Below are 26,792 nucleotides of genomic sequence, written 5' to 3' on the forward strand. Positions count from 1 at the left end.
TCAATACAAAAGTAGCTTTGGTGAGAGTGCAACCAGGGCAGTACTGGAAGCAGAAGGAAGAGGACTTGTCAGCATCCACTGCCCTTTGAACCTCAGCAGAGGGCGAAGCTGCAGGAGCATCCACTGGGATGCTGGGTAGCTGGGATGGTGGGTGGGACATCTTAGGATGCCCCGTGGCTGTGTTGGCAGGTGTGACACCTCAGCACATGCTTTTGTAGAGGTCCTTACTGCTTATTCTAGTGTGTTCTAGTCTACTGCTAATCTTGTTCACCAGTTGCTCTTCTTAATTATTGAAGCACTTTTACAGAGATGTAGCAGAGTAATCCTTTCAGTTCTGCTCACTGCCAGAGAGATTGCCACCGTTACTGCTGTGCTGTGGAAGGAGAGGCTGGAGCAGGGAGAAGCAGGGCTAATTTTAGAAAGCCTGTGCTCACATGTGCTGCTCTGTAGCTGTAGAGGAGTGTATGGTGGCAGGTACTGGTGTGAGCAGTGAGTGTTGTGCAGCAGGTGAGGCTGGGGCAGCCCAGCAGTCTCACAGGCATCTCAGCCACAGCGTGACCTGCTCGGCGGGAGGCCCTGGCAGCCCCCTTGGCATGTTTTCAGCAGGGAAAGCTCCAAGGCATCACTTTATCTGGTCCTTGCCTTGCTGGAACACAAATATTAACTGACAAACAGTTGCATAATAAATGGCATAGTCACTGTGGACTGTTGGCTTATCTTCCTGCAAAAGAAATAAATGGAAAAAGTAGGAAAGTTAACTTATAAACCGATGAACCACTACTGTACCTGGTGTTAGCAAGACCTGAGACTTGCATGGGGGCTGCTGGGTTTGCCTCCCAGAAGCTCAGCTTGGAGGAAATGGAGAAATAAATGCTCCTGTGTTAGACACGCAGCGTGGATGAGTACAGAGGTGCTGCTGTGGTGTGGCAGCTGCCCCCATAGCGGGGCTGGGTCCCTGCAGCCCCCTGGTTTGTGCTGCAGAGCCTCTGCCCAGCACAGCTCCACCTGCCCCCTCACTTCCAGCTTGGCTGTTCTCTGTGGCACGGCCACAGTCCTGCTGTGGTTCCAGCTGAGGCCTCAGGGCTGTTAATGTCCCCTGTGTTGCTTCCTTGCTTCCACAAACACTCTGAACAACATCTGGAGCTCGTGTTTGCCCCTTGCCCAGCTGCATCCCTTGGTGCATCCTGACCAGTGGTCTCCTCCTATGTATTTCCCAATTGATAAACCCTGAATTTACTGCAGAAACTCTGTCATACCCTTGGGTTTAGTTCCTTTCTTGTTTTTCTAGTCCTCAAGTCCTGACTTTCTCCTGTGTAATGTTGTGGTCTTCCCCTGGGTTGGACGTGCTTCTCAGTTTACTTTTGTCAGGGGTTGGTGTTCTCTGCTGGTCAGTAGCAAGACCAGCACTGGTGTTAGCCTGGTGGCTCCTGAGGCCTTTCCAAATAACCTCTGTGCAGGGCAGTATTCTCTTCACATCATTTTGGTGTCAGCTGCTCTTGGCCTAATTTTCTGCCTTTTTAAAATGGTAGCTAGTGCCCACCTTCTCTAGCACAACTCCCCAGTGCAGTGTGGAAGAAGGGGCAGTTCTTGCAGTAAAGGAAGGCACTGGGTTAGTTTTCACAGTGTGTTTTTGTTAAACTCGCTTTGTGTTTGATCCTGGTTTCCATTTATTTCTGTCTCTTTTATTACTCTTCTCTTCACAGCACTTCCAGCTCTGTCTGTTAGGAGGAAAAGCCAATAAATGCCACAGCAGTGTCTCCCCAGCCCTGTTTGAGCACTGGTATTTGCTGTCTGTGCCCAGTGCAGTTCCTGAGCTGATGGATGGTTACAAATATCTGATGTTAAACCTGTCAAAAACGTATTGGCCATTCTTAATTGTTTTGGATTACATAGATTTAGATTAGATAGGAGGCCCTGGCACAGGGTGCCCAGAGAAGCTGTGGCTGCCCCGTCCCCAACCCAGTCTGTGATTCTGTGACAGCTGTCACTGTTAGCTCAGATCATGAAGCATTAAGAGAAAGGGGAAGGTCTCTTGAAAGTTGAGGTGAATGGTCATGTGTGAGTGGAGCAATTCTGTGTGTACTGGTGAGTTTCTGGTGTCTGAGCTGTATCTCCCTGGCTTGGGGTGCTGCTGCTTTTGGGGTGGCTTCTTTGTGCTCCTCTGCTTTGGAACAGCAGCAGGTCTGCCCTTGTGCTGCTGCACTTACGGTTTTCGTTCCATCTCCCTCAAGGATAGGGGCATCCTGGACATGAGTGGTTCTGGTTTGGAAAGACTCGTTCTTGGCTGATAGATCTAGGAAAGCAGTTGAACCTGAAGCCACTGGGGACTATTTCACAATGGCCAGAGGTGCCAGTGGAATGAGAGCTGGGCAGTGAGGTGGGAAGAGGACAGTGCTGAGCTGTGGGGTTCAGAGTGAAAGTAATGATTTGGTTTTTCTCAGTACTTGAATCTGAGACTTTAAACAAGAGGGAAATTTCTACAAGGTATAATAGAAACTGAAATAAAATAGAGCCCTGCTGCTGGAGGTGGCTGGGAGGCAGCAGGAGGTCTGGGCTGAACAGACCCCACCTTACCCCTCAGGTTTCTTTCAGCACCAGCTGAAGGATGGATGTGAATGAAAGGTGGGTGGTGGGAGCAGTGCTGGGTCTGCGCTGACAGTTTGTCCTGATCTCCCTTTTACCTTTGTTTTCACTTTCTGTTACTACTTGACTGGAATTTTGTTGCATTTATGGTCTGTGGTTCTGGTGTGCAGGGTCAGGGATGGTTGTGTTTGTGGTGCCTTCCGTTGTACATCATTCTGCTGTGGTTGCTGAGCAGCTTCCTTGTGCCTGGCCTGTGTGATCTGGGCAGGCTGGGTGCTGCCCCTGTGCCCCTCAGCACCGTGTGCCAGCTCTGACGTGCACCAGGTCTGATTTCTGTGAGAGCTCCCAGCGCCAGCAGGGCTTGATCTGCAGTCTGAGCCGTGGCTGTGACGGGTCATTCTGGCAACTGCAGCTTATGATTAGAAAGAAAATCAGTCACTGTCATCTTGGACCCCAGTGATCTGACAGCCCATGAAGCAGCAGCTTCTTCCTCATCAGAGGATCTCAGATCCAGGACAGCCCCAAGGGTTGTCCTCTGACTCAGCCAGCTACCAGAAAGCTCATCTCATTTCTTGACTAGCACAGCCAGCTGCACCATTTCTCTGCCTGAAGAGGCTGTTGGGAGTCCCAGGGCATCTCCTAATTCCAGTTTTTGGTTGGCTCTTCAGGGCCTCATTGTGTGGCTTCAGAAGAGCAGAGGGTTGGAACTGCAACTGCTGCTGTGTGGTCAGACCCTGGAAATTCCCCTGCATCCCCGGGGCAGTCAGAGCTGTGACCTCAGTTTTCAGGCAGGGCAGGACTGCTGGCCAGAGCCTTCAGCCTTGCATTTCTTGTGCTGGACAGAGGCTGCAGCAGAGGTCATTTTGCCTCTGTAGAAAAGGGAACTGGTTTCCAGCTCTGCTTTGGGAACATTGAACTTCCATCTCGCGTGACCACTGCCAAGGGCAGCTGTTCCCTGGCTGCCAGAGCTCTGCCAGTGGTGCTCCTGCTCACTCTGCAAACCATGGACCTTCTGCAGCCCTGGCGTGTCCAAGGGCAGGTATCCCTGCATGGGGCTCTTTCACTCCCATACCTGGCTGCTCAGATATTCCCAGAGGTCTCAGATGTCCAGGTATCTTCTGGAGAATGTGCATCTCCATACAAAACACAAGTTTTCCAGACCTGTAGCCCTTGGAAAAAATGTAGTCATGCAGGGTTGGTTTTCATCTTCCTTCTCATTCCCACTTTCTGTGGTGTGTTGAAATTGGATTTTAATTGAGCAACTTGTTCCCAGCTGTATCTTCAATGCTGGCATTTGCTATGACTCTCAGAGATGTTTTAAATAGGATGGAGAGTCATCCATAGGATCATCTGCAGCAATGGGTGGTTCACATCAGGAAATGATTTAGGCAGCAGAGTTGAGGAAATGTTATTTGTAAAATGTCTTCAGCTTATCACATCCTTTTAAGAGCTGGGGTTAAGGAGCAAATGGGGCTGAGCTCCAAGGAGATGGTGTGTGGATGTATGCAGAGGGGCAGGTTTCAGGGAGCCCAGGAAAGGCTCTGGCATTATCCGTGCCAAGAGTGGGGCTGTGTAGACCACCAAATGCTGCTGTCGTGCCCTGGGTGGCCACTGGCTGCAAATGGGATGTTGCAGTGCAAGCAGTACCTTCCTGCAGCTCAAATTATTTCTTGTCCCTCATCTTTTCCTGGAGCCTCTGCTACAAACCTTCGAAGGCCTCCTTAATTAAGCTCTTCTCAACTGGGATTTTACTTTTGAAAGAAAAATTACTCTGCATTTGGGGATTTGAATTGGAAAGAAAAGTAAAGAAAAACTTTCCCATTTAGTGTCTGTTTTGGCTCTTTTTAAGTCACTTGGTATTTACCATATTGAATTTTCTATTAAACCTCTGCTTGTATTGCCCTGTATATTGCCCTTTTTCAATTTTTCGTGATAAAATCAAATGTACAAGTTCAGGAAACCCCTAATTCTGCTCTTGGTGTGGGCAGGACATGGTTAAGTTGGACCAGTGAGTCCTTGGTCTTCCTGAGGAAACTGTTGAAGGGTAAATGCATCTTCATTGTTGTGCAGTGATACAGCTGAAAGTCTTGGAAGTGCTGCACATTATTCCAGAGTGTTCTATGACTGTTAGTAAAGGTGACCTGTCTGACTTGTGCCACCTTCAGGAGTGTTGGCTGTGGTCACTGGACGTGCACAATCACCTTGTGTTGTCCCTGGAGCACACAGGCATGGCCAGCAGTTGAGTGTGATTTAGGCAAGGGTTTCACAGGCCTTTGCTATTTGGAGCTTGGATGAAGAGAAAGAAAGAAGCTGCCTTTGGAAATGGAAACTGGATTTCAAGCCTCTTGTTCAGGTGGGTTATGATCTAGAAATGGAGGATTTCTCTCATCATTCTCTTCCTGCTCCTTCTGTTGCCAACTCCAGCAATGCACATCAGTTCGGTCACTGAAGCAGTTTCTTCCTTTTCTGCCTTATTTCTGGCCTGGTTGCAGGAGATGGAGTTATCAGGTAGCTCAGCCCTGTTCTGTCTCTGAGGAGTTGCTCATCATTTGGCCTGGGAATGGAAAAGTCAGAGTAAATCTTGCTGAGGAGGCTCTCCCTGTGCCTGGGAGCCTGCGGGAGCCCTCACCTGTTGGAGAGCAGCCCCGTGTTTGTGGGGTTGGGAGCCAGCGCCGTTGCCCCTGGGGCTCTTGGAGCACATCCCAGACTTCGTCTGTTCCAGTCTCCTCTCGCTCTGCCATGCACCTTCCCTGGCCCAGAGCTAAAACAAGGAGCCAAGAATTAATTGTTTTGTGTCCTTTTCCCCTGTGTTGCGTTGTGGTCTGATCAGTATCTGGGCTCCTTGGGCACTGGAGGCATTCGCTTCCCCTTCTCCAGAGGCAGCTGTTGGAGAGCTCAGCAAAGGCTCGTGCTGCTGGCTGGAGTGAAAGTGCTGGACAGGAAATCATGCTGTTCCCAAAGGTCAATGCCCTGGGCATGGGTGGGAGGGCAGGGGCTGGGAGCTGGCACACGGGGGGCTCTAGGTATGAGTTCAGGACCTGGCATGGCCCTGGTGGTCGTGGGTTCTGCTGCCCTGGCTCCATGGGCTCCCAACCTGGTTCTGTGGGGTCCTGCACTCCCCCAGCTCCAGAACAAGCCAAGGGATTCTGTGGTTCTGTGTTCTGTCCATTACTGCAGGCTGCACACTGCAGACCACATCCCCTCTGGGCAGCTTAAGTAAACTTTCCAAGGCAAGAGGTGTAAACAAAGATAAAACAATGAAATACAGTTTATTTCACATTTATGTGAAACTCATTGCCATGAAATTTAACTGTGTTCAGAAAAGGGCTGTGAGAGAGGAAGGGGAAGTGGCTGTAAAGGGTGAGGAGGAAGAAAACCATGAAGGGGTGCCAGGGACTCCAGGTGACTTGAGTGGAAATGATGATACTGGTGTTACATCAAGCATTGTCATTCAGCTGACTTTTGGATTTCCAGAATGGTTCTGGAATGCTCCCTCTAACACAAGACTTGTGGTCCAAGTCCAGACTCGGTGGTGAAGGCGACGCTGCTGGGCGGCTGTGGTTGGACCTTGTGGGACATGAGGATTTGGGGCAGCTGAGGGGGAAGTGTCTTGGTCACCATTCTGTGTGTGTTCTTGTCCTCCTGAGGCTCCCCAGGGACTGCAGAGTCTGGGGCCTTTGGGAGCAGCATGGTGGCAGCTTGACAGTGCTGAGGGAATAGCAAGGGGCATGAGAGGTGAGGTTTTGATCAGTATCGACTGAAGTGTTTTGGAGCTTTGTGGCTCGTCCCTAATTAAAAGCTGGAGTCTGTGTGTGCTGTACTTGCAGCGCTGCTGGGCCAGCAGTGGCGGCCTTGGGACAGCCCTTTCGTCCTGACACTTCACCTCCCTGTCCTTCTGCTTTCTTTGGAATGGCCAAGGCTGTCTCTGGGGGCTTTTTTGTGGCTATTTCTCATTGCTGGGTTTCAGAGAAGTGGTTGATCAGGAGTCTGTGTTTCTAGTAATTACGCTTCATAGGGATCTATTTTCTTATGCATTTAATAGGGCTCTGTCTTTCAGCTTGTGCTCGGCCTGAACTCTTGAGCAGGGGCCTTCCATGAGTGAGATGGACATTAAAGTCTTTGATTTCCTTCAGGGTAATTATTGCAGCTGGGTGAGGAAGAGGAGGCTGTTCAGTGAGCGATGAGGGCAGAGGCGTTAAGACCCTGTCATTAGTAATTAGCTGAGTGTTTCAGGTTCCGAGTTCAGCGGCCGCTCATGCTGTGGGATCCCTGGGTGACCCACGGGCTTTGAGCTGTGCTGAAGAGACCTCTTCAAGGGAGCTCCTTTAACCAGGCGGTTTGTCTTTGAGCTCTGCAGAAAAACTGGGTTTTGAAAATGAGAAAAAAATTCCCTTAGTGCACCTTTTAATTGTTCATTTAGGAGCAGAGCTTTCCTCCAGCTGGGAGGGCTCAGGGCTGCTGTAAAGTGCTAATTAAAAGTAATAGTGATAATGAAAACAGATGTTTTCAAGGAAAGTAAGTGGTGCTGGGGCCCCAGTCTGTTGTCCCTGGCTTCTCTGCAAAAGGAGAGCGAGCTGTGTCCTCAGAGCTGCATGTCCAGGGGGGCTGCAGAGGGGGCCTGGAGTGCAGGCAGCTCCTGCTGCATTCACAGCTGCACGTGGTCTGGGTGAAGCACAGGGGTGTGCAGCACAGTCCTGCACCCAGCACCACCTGCTGCCTCCCTGTGCAGAGCTGGAGGGGGCAGCTGAGGCTGGGACCACCATGACCCTGGGCAAGGCTGCTGCTGACCACTGGAAACTTCATCGACCCTTTTTGGCTGCTGCGTTGGCATTTTTGATTTGTGTTTCAAAAATTGATCTGTCTCTCCCAGTGCCTCGTGGTGCTGAGTGTAAGGAGTGTCCTTTCCAGGGCTTGGTGGGGATGTGTGGATGTCTGAAAGACACAGCAGTGGCATGAGTCCATCCCTCAAAGTGCTCAAGGCCAGGGTGCACGGGGCTTGGAGAAACCTGTTCTAGTGGAAGGTGACCCTGCTCATTGCAGAGGGGTGGAAAGCAGGAGCTCCAAGGTTCTTTCCAACCTGAACCATTCTAGGATTCTGTGGAGCTTTCTGTAGGTGGCTGAAAAATTTACAGCCTCAGGCTTGTTACTTGTCCCTCCTTGACTTGAGCTGTTGGGATTCTTTGTCCATTGTTGCAATGTCCCTATTTTCTCCCATTGTATAGAGGAGTAGAACAGAATTAAGACACTAAATTGTTTTCTAGAATATTGTTCTAGAACAGGAGGGGGGAAAAATAAATTCTGGTGGAAGTTGGCTCATTTTACCTAGATTTTAATATTAAATTAAAGCATTGTTTTAATCTTACTTGTAATCAGATTTACTGGTGAGAGTTTGAAAGAACAGCCCCAACTCTCCAAGATGTCTGGGACAGGTTCTGTGGGGCTCTGCAAGCCATCACCAGTGTTTGAGCTGAGAGGGGACCAGTTTTAGAAGCTCGTGTTCAGATCTCCAGCCTGTAAGGCAATGGCTGTGTGTGACATGACACGTTCACTCATCAGAGTGCTGGATTTGATCAGGTTGTCAATTCCATCATTAACCTTCTCTCTGCTCTGGGAGGGAGCTGGAGAGCTGTCCTCGCCACCTCCTGGGGTACTGGTGTGCATGGAAAAGAGCAGCTGAGAAAGGAGGGGTTGGTTCAGCATGGAAGGATAAAGGAGGTGTGAGGAGGTGTAAGGTTTTGTCTTTTGCCCTGAAAAACTTGGGTTGACCATGCTTGTGGAAGAGAAGTGGCACCTTTTCGAGGGGTGGGAGGCACCAAGGAAGGAGGGGGAGAGAACAGGGAGTAGGGAGGTGGTTCAGATCCTGACCAGACAAGGCTTTAAGAGGAGGAAGGGCCAGAGCACTGGCCAGAAGCAGCTCCTGTGGTCTGGTCCAGGTTGAGGCAGTCCATGATAAGGCTGCTCAGACTGGTGTAGAGTTTATTTTGCAAATGTCACCTGTGATTGCTTAGAGAAAGTGCCCCAGTTGCAGCCAGCCAAGGCAGGGGAGTGGCACCGAGTGCTGCCTGCAGCCCGTAGGGTACAGTCCTTGGGGTTAACACTGGGATGGAGCTGTCAGAGCCTTGTCTGTACTGGGAGATAATGGGACCCATACTCCATAATTACTGCCCGTGGAGCTGCTGACAGAACCCTGGAGCTTCAGCCCTTGTTAAACTAATTTTCAGCTGTCACTTGGCCATGGTGGCAACGGAGCCTGGGTATGTTCTGGCGTCTGTTCCTGCGCCTGCTGGTGGAAGCAGCAATGGATGCTTCTGCCAGAGCAGATCTCATTGGGCAGTTTGTTTGGCTTCTCTTCTGGAGACCAGGGGATACATGTTACTGAGTTCAATCTAAGGGAATCTTCTTGGTATTTGAAGTGACTTCAGAATCCAAGTGTTGTCTTGCTGCCTGCTGGCAGATCAGCTGCTAGTCCTGCAGACACACGGTGACAGGGGATGAGCCACAGTGTCACCTCTCCTGAGTGTGGCCTGTGTGCACATACAGCCCATGGATTTCCCACACTGGTGTGTCTGGAGTTCAGTCTTCTCAAAAGAATTCTTAGTGCATTGCACAAGAATTTATATCCTGAAAGGATAAATTCTGTTAAATCTTCTTAAAAGGATGTAGGAAACTGTACAAAGTCCAGAGTAGAGGTAAAAGTAATTAAAATACTGAAGGAAATGTTTTGGAGTGGGAAGTTGAGTTTAATTTTTAGCTGATCAGGAGGAGGATGCAGAAATGAGGTTACAGGGTTTGGTGTTGGAGCTCTCTTTTCCCTGGAATGGGCACTGCAGTGGAAGGTGAGCGCAGGCTTTGGGAGTGAGCCCCAGGATGGGTGGGGTGTGTGATAAACAGCTCATGGACTTTGTCTGGTAGTATGACCCTCTCCATCCCAATGCCAGCTGGGCTGTGGAGGTGGCCTGGGGTCAGTGCGTGGGCACAGCAGTGTGTGGAGGGTCTCACTGGGGTTGGGGGGCTGCAGACAGGAAGTGATGCTCTGGCAATTCTTATTTTGGTAAAAAGCTCTAGACAGCACTAGGAGCATCTTGCAGGCACCCTGCAATTATCATAATAAACAGTTTTATCATCTGCTTGGCAATCAATAATGTGGGTTATGCTGCTTTAGTATCTCAGTGGTATTGATCACCTTAACAACTGCACTGTGGTCGGCTCCCATTAACCCCTGCACTGCCAGCGGGCCTGGCCACCCTGGCAGGGCTCAGGCTCACCTCTCACTCTGTTGGCACAGCAGGGGACAGCTGGGGGGGGAAACCCGGCTTTGAATCAGAGGCCTGATGGTGGCATTTTGGTCCAGGAGTGAGGGGTTGAGTGAATACCCTGTGTATGGAGGGGCCTTAAAGTGGAAGGATTGCCATGTGGTTCTCGGTTTTGACTCGGAGGAGTTTGTGCTTGTAACAGTGTTGTGTTTCTGGTGCTCTGTCAGAAGGGATTTCCCTGGGATCCCTGCATGCCCTGAGAGCCCTGTGTGCCCCCAGACCCTGGTCCTTGCAGAAGGAGGGCTGCTCTCTGCAGCAGCACTAATGCTTTGCTAGGGCCCCGGGCTCCAGATGGGACTGGGATGGGAGCATGCCCTGGACATCCCTTTGACTTCTCCTGGCTCTGCTGGGACTGCCTGAGAACTGGCCAAGGCACTGGCATGCTGGCACTACACACACCTGCCCAGCCTGTGAGAACAAAGCCTGTGGAGTGAGCACATGCTGGGAAACAGCCCCGGCCCCACAGCAGCTGGGGCTGCGCTGGGGGGGGCTGAGCTGGGGGGGCTGAGCTGGGGGGGCTGAGCTGGGGGGGCTGAGCTGGGGGGCTGAGCTGTGGGGGCTGAGCTGGGGGGGCTGAGCTGGGGGGGCTGAGCTGGGGAGCTGCGCTGGGGGCTGAGCTGTGGGGGCTGAGCTGTGGAGGCTGAGCTGTGGGGGCTGAGCTGTGGGGGCTGAGCTGGGGGGTCGAGCTGTGGGGCTGAGCTGTGGGGCTGAGCTGTGGGGCTGAGCTGTGGGGCTGAGCTGTGGGGCTGCGCTGGGGAGCTGCGCTGGGGGGCTGAGCTGGGGAGCTGCGCTGTGGGGGCTGAGCTGGGGGGCTGAGCTGGGGGGGCTGAGCTGTGGGGCTGAGCTGTGGGGGCTGCGCTGTGGGGGCTGCGCTGTGGGGGCTGAGCTGTGGGGGCTGCGCTGTGGGGCTGAGCTGGGGGGGCTGAGCTGGGGGGGGCTGAGCTGGGGAGCTGCGCTGGGGGCTGAGCTGGGGGCTGCTGCCTCTACCAGAGGTACTGTCTGGGCTAAGGGAGCCCATGGGGTGCTCTGGCAGCATCACCTTCACTTCTGGCAGCACAGGCGGCGACTGGGATATCGGGTTAGCAGCCGACTCCATTTTGGGAGGAGGAAAGATGAATTGCTGTCCACATCCAGATGGGGCTTTGAGGAAGGATGGGACTTTCTCAAATTTGGGTGTACCTAGATAGTTTGGTCTTGTGGTCCAGTATTTCTCCTAATGGAGTTTCCCATCATTTACTGCCCTGCTGATTTCTGATCAATGGAAATAAAATTGCATTGCCTCCTGAGAGGCTCCATGTATGGCTGCAGCCTCCAGCTGTGTCAGTTCCGGTAAGATAATCTCATTAGGCGTGCAAGAGGGTAATAGGAAATAAAAATAAAACCCACAATTAGCAAGAGGCCAAGCAGCCAAGTAACACTTTCAGTCCTGGAGGTCTGGTGATGTGCGCGTAGCAACTTCCTCCCTCATCCCCAAAGGCCCCCGTGTCCTCCCAGTGTGCTGCACCATGGTCCTCACTGGGCCCCGAGGCCCTGGTCATCCACCAGGCACTTCCTTTGAAGCCCCCAGGTTTCTGGATCATGTCAGCTCTCCCCTGGGAGGTGGTTAACTGGTTCACAGGTGTTTGTTCCGAGGGGCACCAGGGATGTGGCAGCAGATGGAGCGGCTGCGTGCTGTCCCTGCAGAGTGTGTGCACTTGAGACTTTGAGCCACCAAGTGGTGCATGGATTTTGACTCCTGATGGTTGCTGCAGTCAGGAGGGTTTGTTTTGGCCAGATAAAGAAATGTTCAGGCTGTGTATGAGGTCTGGAGCAGGGTGTTGTTTTGGGAGCAGATGAATCTGCAGATGCTGTTTACAGGAGCACAGGAACACTTGGATCTGGAAAAAGTTGGCCTAAAAGGTCCAAAATGGGGCAGTTTCCCAGCCATACCAGAAGGTTTTTTTACCTGTTTTAAGGTTCTTTAGGTTATCTTCCAGTGACACAACTGTACCAGCGTTTACTCCCTACTGAAGCATGAATGGCTGGTGTGAGCAGCCGTGCTGGTGACCCTTGCGATGGGACTGTGCAGCCCCAGCGTGCAGTTCAGAGCTGACATATCAGCTGCTGTGTTTGAGCAGCCAATGCAATGGTTGTGGAATGACCTAATGCTTCTGAGCCCGCTGTTCCGATCCAAAGCCTCGGTTTTCCCGAAGGGTGGGAAGGAACAACTGAGTCCAGAACACAGCAGCAACTCTGCTTCCTAACAAGGACTGGATCCGAGCCCTGGCAGAAGAGAGCCGCGTGACTTACGAGTCTGACTCTTACCCTCAGCTTGGCCCTTGACACTAGTCTGGAGCACACATGTTGTTTGGGTAAATCGTAGGAGGAAGGAGCATTGGCAGGATTTCTTCCCGAGGCGTGTGAGCCTGCGTGTGCTGGGCAGTGCTGTGGAGCACACCCTGGCAGCACAGCGGTGGCTTTTCCTGCTGGGCCACCGAGGGTTGGCTGTGTCTGCTCCTGAAGTCGTGTGGCAGGGCTGGACACTCAGAGCTGTTCAGTGCTTCTCTCTTCATGAGCATCTCCAGCCGTTGGGTGGTGGTAGGGGTCACTCAGTGCAAGGTCTTGCAGATGGACCTGCCCTCTGGAGAGAGACATGGGGCCCCAAACGGAGCTGTGGCAGCCAGGGATGGTAAGAGCCACTGGACAGGCACTGCAGGGACAGGGGACGCTGCAGCCTGTGGCAAAAGGGCGAGACAACACGGCCCTCTTCTCAGGACACCAGGGCCTGGGGGTGTTGGGGGGACTCTGGGTTATGTGTGATGGAGCGAGGCAGTTCGTCCTCAACAGCTCTTCGGTTAGTTTTGGAGTTGGGTCAGCAAGAGTGCACTGAAAATGCAAACCAAATGCAAATGTTATTTATGCAGCAGCATGAACTGGGAACAGCATTTGAAGAAATGTTGGGAGTTTGTAGCAAAGGGGTGAATTGCACAACAGCAGAATCACGGGATGTGTGACGTTTTGAAACAAAAGCTGGAACTTCTGTGGTGTCCTATGCAAGAGGAGAGGTTCCTGCAGGAGCTGAGAACAAGCTCCATGCCCTGGGAGCGTGTGAACGCCGTGTCACAGACAAACTGAGCAAGCGCTTCACTTTGTCGTGTAGAGAGAAACACAACCAAAGGGAGTTTATCTTTGCTGCAAAATACTCTGAGAGCAGAGAGTCTCCCTGGAAGAATAAATGCTCTTGTCCCCAGCTGCTCATGGAAAGCCTTCTGGCCCTCCTTGGGATCACTCTGCAGTGGGCTGAGGATTAGATAAATATTTTTGTGTGTAGTGCAGTAGCTGGCCCAAAGGGATCAGCAAACTTGGAATAATAGTTCATAACAAAATGCTTTCTGAAAAGCTGCCTGACTTGTGTTACTCCCATTGGCTCACTTCTAGCTGGTGTGAAGGGGAGAGGGAAAATGTGGATAATGTGGAACGTTCACCTTTTCAAGGAGCCCCTTTCTCTCAGTTTCATGCCAAGTGCTTGAGCCCTGCAGCTTTCAGCCCTGTTTTGTTCAGTGTTTCCCTTGCTTCCTGCTGCTTGAAAAGCTGTTTATGCTAATGATGCCGGGCAGATCTGAGGCACTGGTTGTGCTCAAGGATGTGAGCCCTGTGTCAGCCCTGGAGCCGCCGTCCCTCCAGAGAGTGTGCGCGGTGCGGCGCCGCTCAGGGGCACTGCCCAAGACCCTCTCTCCATGGGGCTGTCTTCCTGCTTGGGGGTGACTGTCCTGTCCTTTGGAGGTGGCTGATGTGGATCTTTTCTTTCTGTAGGCCACTGTGTGCTGCCTCATTCCCTTCAGGACCACTGGGCTAGAATCCCTCAGAAGGGGAAAGCTCGTGGTGTTCACAGGGGCTTCCACAGAGGCAAAATTTCTCTACTATGAGGGTGGTCAGGCACTAGCACAGCTGCCCAGGGCAGTAGTGGAGTCTCCTAGAGGGATTTAAAAGACATGTAGATGTGGCATTTGGGGACATGGGTTAGTGGTAGTCTTGGAAGTGCCGGAGCAACAGTTTATGATCGTAAGGGCCTTTTCCGACCCAAACGATTCTGTGACTCTATGAATTCTTTGCCAGGGTGACAAACCTGGTTGTGAGGACTTGCAACCCTGAGACTCTTTGGAACCTCTGGGTCAGTGTTGGTTGGATGCTCCTTCCACCAGCAGGCAGGGATGGCTTGCTAATTCTGCTCCCAGTGTAGAGCTGTGGAACATGGCCATGGATCAGCGGGAGACAGTCTTGGACTGAGCAGAACTCTTGTAAAAGTCAGGGCTGAGCTTGGGCTTTAGTTAGTAAAGCCTCACTGCAGAGGAGGAAGCAGGGGAGATGTAGAGCTCTTTCACAGGATTTGGCAAGATGTGTATCTTACTGTGAGTGCTCATCAAACCACATTTGCTGATGGGGCAATTCCACTGTGCTCAGGTGTGTGCCAAAACAGCTTGGTCTTGACTGGAGAGGTGCGAGATGTGACTTGCTGTCAACGGGGGAAATCAGTTTATAATTTCTTCTTTAAAATGTTGAACTTGGCAAATAAATCCATGGATTTTTTCTGGTTAGGAATTGCATGAAGGCACAGATGATGTAAAATGTTGATGGAAACCCCCAACTAGAAATCATTCTTAGCACCGTGCATCTGCATTCTCTGTTAGGCTCAGGTTTGGGTCATAGGTACCATTTTATCCTCATATTCTAAGTCCTATTGCAGAATCCTCAGCACTTCCCTTAGGCTGGCTGATACCATGCTGCTTTCTGGCACCTTAATAAATAGGAGAGAATTAGGATCTGTGTCTTCTGGTTAGCTTACAAGATAGAAGCACTATACAGAACTGGAAATTGAAACTTTTGGTCCTGCCACCCAGCTCCAATCTCCAGCCCATGTTGCTGAAGAAATCTAAAAAGATCTTTCTATTCTAGGAAGTGACTCTTGACATATTTGTGCGATAGCAGCTGCTGCAGAAATCACATGAAGTGACAACATGCTCCTGCCACCTTGTTTTACCCTCTTCTGTGGCTGTCCTGCTTGCCAAGTGAGGCGGCATGTGCTCACCTAATTGCAGGCAGCATCGTAATGCATATGCATAAGGGAGCAAAATTAAAGTTGCTTTGGCAGCATACATTCTGTTCTTCCTTAATTTTTGAATTCTTGAACCTAGGCAATTATTTTTATCATGCTTTCCATATGCAATTTCTGAAGTGTTACCAGTGAGTGCTGTGTAGCACGTCAGGTGTGATGCTCTGGATTCGTTGTGCCACCGCTCCAGAGGGACACAGTGACAGCCTTGCACAGCCTGAGCTCTCAGGAGCTTTGAGCTTATCTGGTCCCAGGGATCACCAGGGTCCCTTTCCAAGCTATTCTGTATTTCTATGACCATGAAGTTGAGTTGGCTGGTCACTCACCTTTGATATGTCCAGCCCTAGTTTTTAGTCTGGAACAAGTGTCATCAAGTGCCATTGCACTGAGACAGGAGCTTCTTGTCTGAGCTGTAAACCAGCACTCTCCAGGCTCTGTCCTTCTGAGGATGCTGCTGAAGGCCGGGCTGAGTGTGTGAGGGGGGGGGTGCACAGAGTGTCTGAGCCCACCTTTAGTCCTCTGCTGTCCTTGTCCTCCTGCCTCTCTGTCCCTTTTGGCTTTCCTGAACCAGCAGCACTCTGGAGCTGACGGAGGGCTGGAGCCCTTCCCCACGGCAGGTGGAGGGAAGAAGGGTGGCCTTGCAGGCTGTTGGATGGGTAACAGCCGTGGGTGTAATGCATCTGCTTGTATCCTCTCCCTGTCCTTGGTGCCCTTTTTTCCATGGTGCCATGTGGGTCATTAGCCCAGGGAACAGTTTCTCACTGTCTCTTTCTCCTTTTGTTTTCCTCCTTCCTCATTGCTTCCAGTCTTGGTTTACTGCCAAACAGCCTCTTGTGAAAGGGCTGCCTAATTAACCCTGTGCTAATTAACAATTTAAAATTACACAGCACGGCTGTTCATATTTAATTCTTGGGAAGCCTGGGCAATAGCAGGAGCCCCCTCCTCCCTGCCAGCATTCCTGGGGGAGGGAGCAGCCTGGGGCCGCGGGCTGGGGGTGCCCAGGAGCCCCCACCTCACCCGAGGGTGCAGGGTGTTGCCTCAGTGCCAGCCCCTCCCTGGTGGGAGTGTTGCTGGAAGATGGCACAGCTGTCCCTGCGAGGATGGGGCCAAAGGCCAGAGGGAGGTGACGGGGAGGTGTGGGGATGGCTCCCTGCGTGCTGTGCACAGTGTGGCTGCCAGCCACCAACCCTGGTGAGTGGCAGCAGAAGTGTGGGGCACATGGTGCTGTGGTGGCACCTGCACCTGCCATCCAGGTGTAGCTCGGCTCTGGGCTGCCATGGCTGCCTGACAGAGCACTCCTGCCCCACGGTGCCACCTGGGCTCTGAGGGGCTGTGAGGTGCAGCTGTGCTGCCAGGAGGGGGCAGGGGCTCGGGTGGGACATGGGGAAGGGACTGGGAGAACCCTTCCTTGCTGCTGGGCAGTGGGAGTGCAGGGAGTCTCCAGCACTCAGGCTGTTCTCTCTGTAACTGGAGTTCATTGATTTTACGGGAAACCATGTTTACAGACAGAGTGCTGATCGACCTGACGAGTTGACTTCTGCCTCCTTAAGTAAGAACTACCTTTTCTTATTGACTGGCTGATAAACAGAGCAGAGGGGGCGGCAGGGGGAGCGACTGGGAGGTGTGGAGCACACTGTGGTCTGTCTGTCCTCCCAGACTCTCTGTGTCCCACGTGGGTCACTTAGGGCTGCTCTGGCATGGAAGAAGATGCAGAGCCCATGATAGCAGACTAATAGCTGCATTGTGCTCCTGCTTAGAGCCTGGTTTGCTTTAGCAAGGAAATTGCTGTTTTCAGTTTAAAGAGACGATTCCTGCAGCTCCTGTGTGAATAGAAACAAATATTTCCATGCCTCATTCTCCCTTAGCACCTCCTTCAGGAACAGGTATGGTGGTGACTGAACAGGCAGGAAGAGCTTGGATTTGTGCAGGGGCTCAGCCTGTGTTCCGGGCTTGGGCTAGCCATTTTGGCTCTGGATTTTTGCACCTGCCCTGGAAGGGCTCCTCCTCCATGTCAACAAAGGGGAGAGGAGAGAAGATTCCTTTGGTGCAGCTTCTCCTGAGCTGGTTAACTTGGAGTAAGTGGAGGAGAGCTGTTAAAGCAAGCCAAGGCAGAAAAGCCCACCAATTAATTGGAGCACACGGGTCTGCCTGGCTGGGCCAGGCCGGGAGAGAGATTGGCTTTCCTGTCAATAAACAAGTCCCCAGTGCAGCATCAAAGCCGCAGTCCTTTATCAATTGCGGCCTCCTCTTCCCGCATGTTCCTGTAACTTACCAAGCATTTATTACATTGATTTTCCAATCAGGCTGTTAACCCTCCCGCCCCTCCAGCCCTACTAACCCTTCCGGCCTGGCTGTCAGTCAGGCATCTCCTGCCAGTCAGGAGTTCTCGATAAGAGCCACTCTTCCCTGGCTGTGTCTCCCCTGGCCATGTGTCCCAGCAGCTGGCACCTGCCCGTGTGTCTCCCCTGGCCGTGTGTCCCAGGAGCTGGCACTTGGCTGTGTGTCTCACCTGGCCATGTGTCCCAGCAGCTGGCACCTGCCCGTGTGTCTCCCCTGGCCGTGTGTCCCAGGAGCTGGCACTTGGCTGTGTGTCTCACCTGGATGTGTGTCCCAGGAGCTGGCACTTGGCTGTGTGTCTCACCTGGATGTGTGTCCCAGGAGCTGGCACTTGGCTGTGTGTCTCACCTGGCTGTGTGTCCTGAGAACTGGCTGCACTGGCCAGCACAACACTGCAGCATCTAAAAGCATTGCTGGGTTGTTGTCACCCCACAGAGCGTTTTGAGGTCTGCATAGATATTCCCAAAACTTCACTTGGCAGAAGTGTAAGGCTTATGGAATTTCTTTTTCCTCGTTTTCCTCCAGATGAATGTGTTTTGGTTTAATTTGGGTTGCAGTTGCCAGTGCAGAAGTAGTACTTAGAGGGACCAAGCAGCCTGTGGGAAGGTGAACGTGCTGCCTCAAAACAGAAGGATCTGGGTTCAGTTTAGGGAAAACACACAGCTAAGGACAAATGTCTGGGGCAGAGAGCTGGTGCAGTGGGAGGCATCGCACGGCTGGAGCGTATTTTAGCTCAGGAGAGCCTTTGGCATCAGGATTCTGGTGCTCTTCCTTCTTGTTCTGCTTAGCACACCAGGTTACTGTTACTGCAGTTCAAATCCCTATTTATTCCCAGTGCAGCTCCAGAGGCAGCTGTGTATGGCATAGAATCCAGGGAAGGTGGGACTGGAGGTGCTGCAGAGTAACGCCGAGTGTGAACGCTGTGGGTGAGGCTTCGTTGCACCTCCGTGTCCTTTGGGAGGCACATGGGCTTTAAGGATGTTACCTTGTCTTCATGAGTGGCTGTACATGCTCTTTCCTCAAGCTGCATCAGAAGTAAAATACAAAGGGAGGGTACAAACATGTGAGGGAAGTCAGTGGAAGTGGAGTGTGTATTATGGCTTTGTGTAGTAAAGGAAAATAAACTGGGGGATAGTGAAACCAGGAAAAAAGATAATGCTGAATGTTGCTCCATTTTCTTTGACTTGAACTAATTCAGGTGGTTCACTCAGTGCTGCTGTGGCACATCATCTGCTTTGCAGCTGCACAGGTCGTCTTTGGCAGGTTTTCAGTTCTCTTCATACTTTTTTTGTATGAGCTGAAGAGGGCTCCATCAGGATTGCAGGACTCCATGAGGATTGCAGTGTTGGAGCTGTTGGCCAGATGCAGCAAGGGGGGGCACAGTGCCGGGGAGCCCTGGATGTCAGCCAGGCTCATTGGCTCCCCTGCAGCCAGCAGCAGTCCTCTGGTCTTGTTGATTTGGTGGAATGGAAGTAGTGGGAAGGGTGTCCTCCTCCTCTTCCTCCTCCCCCAGGACCTGCACCCACCATTTTCCCCTGGGGGTGAGGGGAAGCCATCTGTGCACAGAGGCTGTCCCTTGCAGGATCTCCGGGAGCTTCCTGGAGCGTGGTGGACTGACTGCTTTGTGAGCCCCAAGACAGACCCTTGTCAGATCTGGAATTTCCTGTTTTGTTTCTCTCCTGATATCTCTCTGTTTAAACTCTGTCCAGAGCAGAGCAGTTAAATCTCCTGTGCATACCAAGCAGTGTTACTCTGAAATTGCTGTGAGTTGCTCTGAGTCTAGAAGTCTCCCACAGAGGTGCACGTGTGGCAGTGCTGGGTCTGTGCTCCCTGAGCCACTAACAGAAAGGAATCACCAAAAAACCAGGATCTGGCTCAGGGAGCCAGAGAGTACAAGTTTTCCCAAGTTTTAAAGCCCCAGCACTGTTTTGTTGTCGTCTCCTGTTTCTGTCAGAAGCTTTTCCATGGTGTTTTTGTCTGTTTTCTGACAATCCAAGGCTTTGGGGGTGTCAGTACAGGTCCTGCAATCTTGCTGCTGCCCCGCTTGGGGGAAGGTGTTGGGGAGGTTTTTTGCCACCTTCTAGACCCCTTCAGTTCATCTCTTTCTTGTCTTCCCCCTGCCATTGGGTTTCCATTCCCGAAGGCCAGGCTGCCTGTCCCTGGAGCCTCTCTGGGGACACCAGACCCCACTTTGAGCCTGAGGCACAGGGTTTGCAGCCCTTGTGCTGGTGGGGTCTCTGCGGGAACGGTCTTTCCTCCGTGACTCACCTGCCTCTGTCCTTCTCTCCTGCCCGCAGGTCCGAGCTGTCCCGGGTGCAATGAGCGCTCCGTGCCGGCCCTGCCATGGAAGGCTGTGACTCGCCCGTCATCCCCGGGAAGGACAATGGGTGCGGCCTCCCTCAGCACCAGCAATGGACTGATCTCAACAGCGCGCACCTCCCCGACCCTGCCGGCAGCATGGAGCAGCCCACGGCGGACAGCCTGAGGGTCCCCTTCCCCGAGCGCGTCCCCGAGAGCAGCGCGGCGGCGGGAGCGGGCGCCGAGCCCTCGGGCAAGGAGGTGAGCTGCGGGCAGTGCGCCGCGTCCTTCGCCGGCCTGCAGAGCTACATGGAGCACCGCTGCACCGGCGCCCGCCCGCCCCCGCCGGTGCGGGGGGAGAGCGGGAGCGACAGCAGCGAGGACGGCGACGAGGAGAGCGACGTGGAGAACCTGGCCGGCGAGATCGTCTACCAGCCCGACGGCTCGGCCTACATCGTGGAGAGCCTCAGCCAGCTGGTGCAGAGCGGGGGCGCCGGCGGCAGCGGGGCTCTCCCGTCGCTGCTCCCAAACTCCCTGCCCAAGCAGGGAGAGCCCTCCGCCGCCGCTCCCGTCTACCCGCAGATCATCAACACCTTCCACATAGCCTCATCCTTCGGGAAGTGGTTTGAGGGCTCAGACCAGGCCTTCCCGAATACCTCAGCCCTGGCGGGCATCAGCCCCGTCCTGCACAGCTTCCGCGTCTTCGATGTGCGACACAAAAGCAACAAGGATTACCTGAACAGCGACGGTTCTGCCAAAAGCTCTTGCGTATCCAAAGATGTTCCCAACAATGTGGACCTGTCCAAATTCGATGGCTTTGTGCTTTACGGGAAGAGGAAGCCCATCCTGATGTGTTTCTTGTGCAAGCTCTCCTTTGGGTATGTCCGCTCGTTCGTGACCCACGCCGTGCACGACCACCGAATGACTCTGAGTGAGGAGGAGCGGAAAATTCTTAGCAATAAGAACATCTCCGCTATCATCCAAGGGATAGGCAAAGACAAGGAACCCCTTGTCAGCTTTCTGGAACCAAAAAACAAAACCTTTCAGCACCCTCTCGTTTCCGCAGCTAACCTCATAGGCCCTGGACACAGTTTTTATGGTAAATTCAGTGGCATTTGCGTGGAAGGCGAGCAGCCCCTCCAGGCCGGGGCGGCCGGCGCAGCGGAGCCACCACCGGCAGCGGGCGTCCTGGCCCCCGGGGCGCTCCTCAACCTGGGCGGGCTCACCAGCTCAGCTCTGAAGACTCCCATTACCTCAGTACCCCTGGGCCCACTGGCTTCCAGTCCCACCGAATCCTCGGAGGGGAAGGACCCTGCAGTGGCAGAGGGGGAGAAGCAAGAGGGGGGCGACCAGGACAGCCTCTCAGAAAAGGCAGAGCCGGTCGAGGAGGTGGAAGAGGAGGAGGAAGAGGATGTGGAGGAGGAGGAGGAGGAAGAGGAGGAGGAGGAAGAGGAAGAAGATGAGGATGATGAGGGTTGCAAAGGACTGTTTCCAAGCGAGTTGGAGGATGAACTGGAGGACCGGCCCCAGGAGGACGCTGGGACTGTGACAGGCAGCAGCAACAGCAGCAAAAAGGACCTTGCTCTCTCAAACCAAAGCATTTCTAACTCTCCCTTAATGCCTAACGTGCTCCAGACCTTGTCACGGGGCACAGCTTCTACTAGTTCTAATTCTGCTTCTTCCTTTGTCTTTGATGGTGCAAACAGGAGGAATCACTTAAGCTTTAACAATGAGGGCGGCGGAGCCAGCGTGGCCGAGGGCAGCAGGAGGCTGGACTTTATCGATGAAAGTGCCAATAAAGACAATGCCACAGCACCAGAACCAAATGAGAGCGTGGAGGGCGAGGACGGGAGCTACATCTCCCATCACCAGCATGCTGGCCCCCTCTGTGAACTTGGGGGTGGGGAGTGCCCCTCGGGCAGCGGCGTGGAGTGCCCAAAGTGCGACACGGTCCTGGGCTCCTCGCGGTCGCTGGGTGGCCACATGACTATGATGCATTCTCGCAACTCGTGTAAGACACTCAAGTGTCCCAAGTGCAATTGGCACTACAAGTACCAGCAGACGCTCGAGGCGCACATGAAGGAGAAACATCCTGAGCCGGGCGGCTCCTGCGTCTACTGCAAGAGCGGGCAGCCGCACCCGCGGCTGGCGCGGGGCGAGAGCTACACCTGTGGTTACAAGCCCTTCCGCTGCGAGGTCTGTAACTACTCCACTACTACCAAAGGCAACCTCAGTATTCATATGCAGTCTGACAAGCATCTCAACAACATGCAGAACCTGCAGAACGGAGGGGGAGAGCAAGTCTTCAGCCACACCGCAGGGGCGGCGGCGGCGGCTGCGGCAGCTGCGGCGGCCGCGGCCGCCAACATTGGCAGCACCTGTGGGGCCCCCTCCCCCACCAAACCAAAAACCAAACCTACGTGGCGGTGCGAGGTGTGTGACTACGAGACCAATGTAGCCAGGAACCTTCGGATTCACATGACCAGTGAGAAGCACATGCACAATATGATGCTGCTTCAGCAAAATATGTCCCAAATCCAACACAACCGGCATCTGGGCCTCGGCAGCCTGCCGTCCCCTGCCGAGGCTGAGCTCTACCAGTACTACCTGGCACAGAACATGAACCTTCCCAACTTGAAGATGGACAGCACTTCTTCAGATGCACAGTTCATGATGGGGGGGTTCCAGCTCGATCCCACTAACCCCATGGCAGCAATGGCTCCATCTCTAGGTGAGGCTGAAGGGGGTTCCACCATGTCCATGTGTGAGGGAGGGGTTGTGTCACACGTTACTCCTGACCTCTCATGCATGGATGGGGAGCTGTGTGCCAGACCCCTTCACTGGTTCTATGGCTCCATGAGTTGCCTTTGTATGGTAATCAAGGCTGGAGGCTGTGCAGTCCAGACCTCTCATCTGTGTTCCCCAGGAGCAGTTTTTTTCTCATCTTGGGAAAACATGTGGCTTACCTAGGACATTTTCCAAGAGTTTTCATAGGGAGCTAATGCAACGGCAGGTACGGGTTGCTGCTGTCATGCACTGAATGCTCCTCCTTGTCATGGAAAGCATCCTTATTACAGTATTTCCTGAGGACTTCTGCATTTGGTGGAGAGTGTGAGTAGTTGACTGAGTGGCTTTGAGAGAGCGTCCAGTCAGCTGCTGGCATTCCCACAGGCAGTTGTGGGATTGGTTTGTTCCACACTGTGTTGCCCTAAGAAGACAAGGTAAGCAGGTTTGAGAGGGGTGCTGAGTTCGGTGGAAGGGGTGGTATTCCTCCACTGAAGAACTGGTGTTCCTCTACTGCCAGTGTGAGAGACAAGATTGGAAGCTTTTGGAGCTCAGGGCTCCTCCTTACCAAAGTACAGGACTGTGGTGAGAGAGAAGTTGGGAGTGTTTTAAGTGAAGCTCCTCAAGGACGTGACAGGGCCTTGGATGTCCCTGAGCTGCCTGGAGAGCGATTGGTGAACTGTGCACTTGGTGGTTGCAAATCTCATGCTGAGGGTTGTGGAGGGAGGCCCTGCCTGTACCAATAAGCACTTGACACCTGCTTGGCCCCTTAGACTCAGATACACACACTGAGCTTTGCAAGAAGTGAAGCAGAACTTTACCATTTTTACACTTTGATCCAAAACTGGATTTGAGCAGAACATTAATAATTCAAAAGTCTACTTTTGGGTTTTTCCTGCATGGTGAGTTCAGGAGAGTGTGATTTAAAGAGCATTTCCTCTTTGGCAAACAGGTTGCAACATAGGAAACCAAAAGTTAAGGAAATAATCTCTCTTTTTGATTGATTGAGGAAGTATTGACCTGAAGGTTCCTTTTGTAGGATTGTTAAGCTGAGCTGTGACTTCAGATCAAGGTAAAGTACCAAAAATGTGCAGGAGGAGCCTAAATGTCTTAAAAATGGAAAAGGAGAGCAAGGTGGAGCAGACCTCCTGGTTGGTCACTGTGCTCTGGCATAAAAACTCATTAGAAAGTTTCTGCATCTTCCAAGTGATCTGCTGTGAGTAGGAGCTTGTTGTTCTCAGTTGCTGTTGGGTGAGCAGAGTTGAGCTCTGGTTTGAAGAGTCTGACAAACACAGCAGCCTTCTGACTCTCCTTTATGTACTCTTGCCCTCTCATTAGTTGTTGTCTTTACCTTATCAACACTGCTTTTAGAAATTCTTCACCAGTTTGAACTCTCGGGCAAGACATGAGATCTGCTAGTGCAGGAGTGGCGTTTTGCAGGTGGTTTTTGTAGATGCCACATTCTGCACTGTTGCTGTCAGTGCAGTGACCTCTCTGCGATGCTGCATCACCTGGGCTTGTGACTGTTGGCCTTTGTTTTACTTGGCAGGGACTGTGCTCTGGTACTGCATGAAGTAACATTTGCTTCTCCGGGTAGGCAAGAACGAACAGAATAAAGTGCTAATGCTATTCTTGAAGTGGCCATGCAGACTTTCAGTGGGCTGCTATGGAAGTCTTCATGCTCTGAAAGTCGGTAGGATTTTTCTTGCTACCTTTGATGGGCTGGATGATCCGTCAGCAGGTGGGTATCAAGGGCCATTGCAGCCCTTTCCCAGCCTTCCGTGTTGGCTGCGAAGACTTTTCCTTCAGCTCTGGGACTGACCAGCAACACAGAGGTGTGAGCGAAGGGACAACTGCGTGTAGTTTTGTTGTGTGTTTGTGGGTACACAGGTTGCACTGGGAGCAGCTTATGTTCTTCTCTGTGTTTCTCTTTTGTCAGGAATTAAGCCTTTCTGACCTCTTTCTCCCTTTTGTCTTTGTGCAGTGGGTGGAGAGATCCCGCTGGACATGCGGTTGGGTGGTGGACAGCTGGTGTCTGAGGAGCTCATGAACTTGGGGGAGAGTTTCACGCAAACAAACGACCCGTCGCTGAAACTCTTCCAGTGTGCCGTGTGCAACAAGTTCACTACAGATAATTTGGACATGTTGGGCCTCCACATGAACGTGGAGCGAAGCCTCCCCGAGGACGAGTGGAAGGCGGTGATGGGGGACTCGTACCAGTGCAAGCTCTGCCGCTACAACACGCAGCTCAAGGCCAACTTCCAGCTCCACTGTAAGACAGACAAGCACGTGCAGAAGTACCAGCTGGTGGCACACATCAAGGAGGGGGGCAAAGCCAACGAGTGGAGGCTCAAATGCGTGGCCATTGGGAACCCGGTCCATCTGAAGTGCAACGCGTGCGACTACTACACCAACAGTCTGGAGAAGCTGCGTCTTCACACTGTGAACTCGAGGCACGAGGCCAGCCTGAAGCTCTATAAGGTAAGGGTTGGCTTTGCTTCATCTTCCTTCGTTTTGCAAGGGCAATTTGTTGAACGTCAGTGTATGGTGATCCTTTGGAGATGAGCTGCTCAGAGCTCTGCACTGGGACTCAGTCTCACTGGTGGCACTGCTCTTCAGCCTGTGTTCTCGTAGTGACCGTGGTTGTCCAAGCCTTAGGTCTGTGGGTGTTCACACCATGGTGCTTTAGAGGGAGCCTGTGTGTCTTCAAGCACTGCAGGTGTGATATGTCTGAACAGAAATGGAACAGTCACTCTTGAAAATGTGCAAGGCAGCATTTGCCAGTGGTTTGTTGGCTTTTTCCCGTACAGCGTTTGTCACTCAGAGGCTTTGGCTGTGGTTGGAGTGTGTTGCTCCTGGTGCTGGGTGGATGCAGCAGGGATGGAGGGGGCTGCTGTGGCTGTGCTGTTGGGCTCTGTGTTAGTGCTGGGGTCTGTCAGCAAAGCGTTGCTGCAGGCAGGGAAAGGGGAGGCCGAAGAGAAGCCATGTGCATGCCCATGGAGGCATTGCAGGTTGTTATCCACAGTGGCATTTGGGCTGGCGCTCCCATCTTCTTGTCTTTGCTTTTCCCCCCACCTCCCCTCATTCCACGGTGTCTTTATAACCATCTTCTCTTTCCTGCCTCATTCCTCTCCTCCCCAGCCCCCTCCCCTTGCTGGCCTGAACCCCGTGGGCTGTAACCCAAGAGGAGCTCCGGATACAGTAAATAGTCCTTTCACTCGTGCAGCAGAATTGCTCCAGACGTTTCTATTGATTTTCACTGGACTTAAAGCTTCACCTTTTTCTCTAATCATCCCATAATGGCTTTAGTATGAACAATCAGGTACGAATTGCCATAAATCTCAGCAGCCGCATCCCCTCCATTCACACGTGCTCTCCTGCTCATTGTCTGCTCATTCCTCACAGGTATTTTTGTATTCTTTCTGTCCTCACCGTTTTCTTCCTGCTTTCCCTCACATGTGCTGAGGTTTCTTTATATACACACAGACTGTACCTTGTGCTTTTTAATTATTTCTTTGAAAATTTTCCTTATGTAATGTGAACTTAAGTCTTGCCATTGAGCTGTACAGAACCCACCCATGTCACGGTGCAGACATATCAGATTTCAAAATGCCTGGATTTTTTCCTGGTCATGAGCAGTTTCAGCAAATGCAGGGAGGAAAAAGGCAACCAGGAGCATCATAGAAGGTTTGCCTTGGTCTCTCGTCCTTGGACCTTCCTGGAGGTGGTGAGGAGCTCTTGGGAGGTTGTTGTGTTTCTCTGAGCTGGCTCGTGAGACCAGGATTGCTGTGACAGTGACTGTCCCATCATGAGCTGGGATCCAGCCTCACTCAGCAGAGTCTGGCTCTAGGAACAGCCAGGTCTGCACACACCCCTCTGCTCTCCAGTGTGCAAGAGAAAGTTCCATAGCTTGGTAACTGGGGGCAAGAGAGTCCCAGTGAGATTTTAAAAACTCAGCTGAGGAACTGAATTTCCTCTGTCTGTGGAGGTCAGTTTGAGGTACAGGAGAGTTGTTTGAAAGCTCTGTTGTGTATTTTAACACATAATATTGTTCTTTTAAATATACATTGCAAGTGTTTAAAAATTCTATATTCAGACACTTCATCTACAGTGGATTTCACTAGGGAAGAAGCAATTGGGGCACTAGAATTCTCTCACTCTGAGGGGAAGCAAAAGGGAAAATAGAAGAGGAAAGGGGAAAAACATCCTGCCAAAGTTGGGGGACAGGCACAGGTGCTTGTAAGAAAGACTCCTGGAGTGTTTTCCTCAGGCAGGTGAAGAGGAATTGCAGGTTTGTGAGAGGGCTGGGCAGTTCCAGAGCTGCTACAGCCCTGTGTTGCCTTTGACACAACAGCTGTGAAACACCAGCTGAGTTTCAGAGTAATGGA

The 26,792-nt window shown here is 52.4% G+C and overlaps 1 protein-coding gene across 5 annotated transcripts in view; it reads left to right on the forward strand.

Moving 5' to 3' along the window:
* Positions 1-26,792, forward strand: part of ZFHX3 (zinc finger homeobox 3) — a 127,362-nt gene that overhangs the window by 22,352 nt on the left and 78,218 nt on the right. For 3 of the 5 annotated variants that reach the window (XM_071567924.1, XM_071567923.1, XM_071567926.1), the window contains exons 2-3: positions 19,620-22,351; positions 24,389-24,885. In XM_071567924.1, coding sequence (XP_071424025.1) covers positions 19,666-22,351; positions 24,389-24,885 — 3,183 coding nt within the window. In that variant the 5' untranslated portion in view covers positions 19,620-19,665. Of the gene's footprint in view, positions 1-4,821; positions 4,937-19,619; positions 22,352-24,388; positions 24,886-26,792 lie in introns of those variants that run through there. The other 2 variants (XM_071567925.1, XM_071567927.1) reach the window with 2 other exon arrangements.

The sequence above is a fragment of the Pithys albifrons genome, chromosome 12, assembly GCF_047495875.1.
Source record: "Pithys albifrons albifrons isolate INPA30051 chromosome 12, PitAlb_v1, whole genome shotgun sequence".
In the NCBI taxonomy this organism is placed as follows: Eukaryota; Metazoa; Chordata; class Aves; order Passeriformes; family Thamnophilidae; genus Pithys; species Pithys albifrons.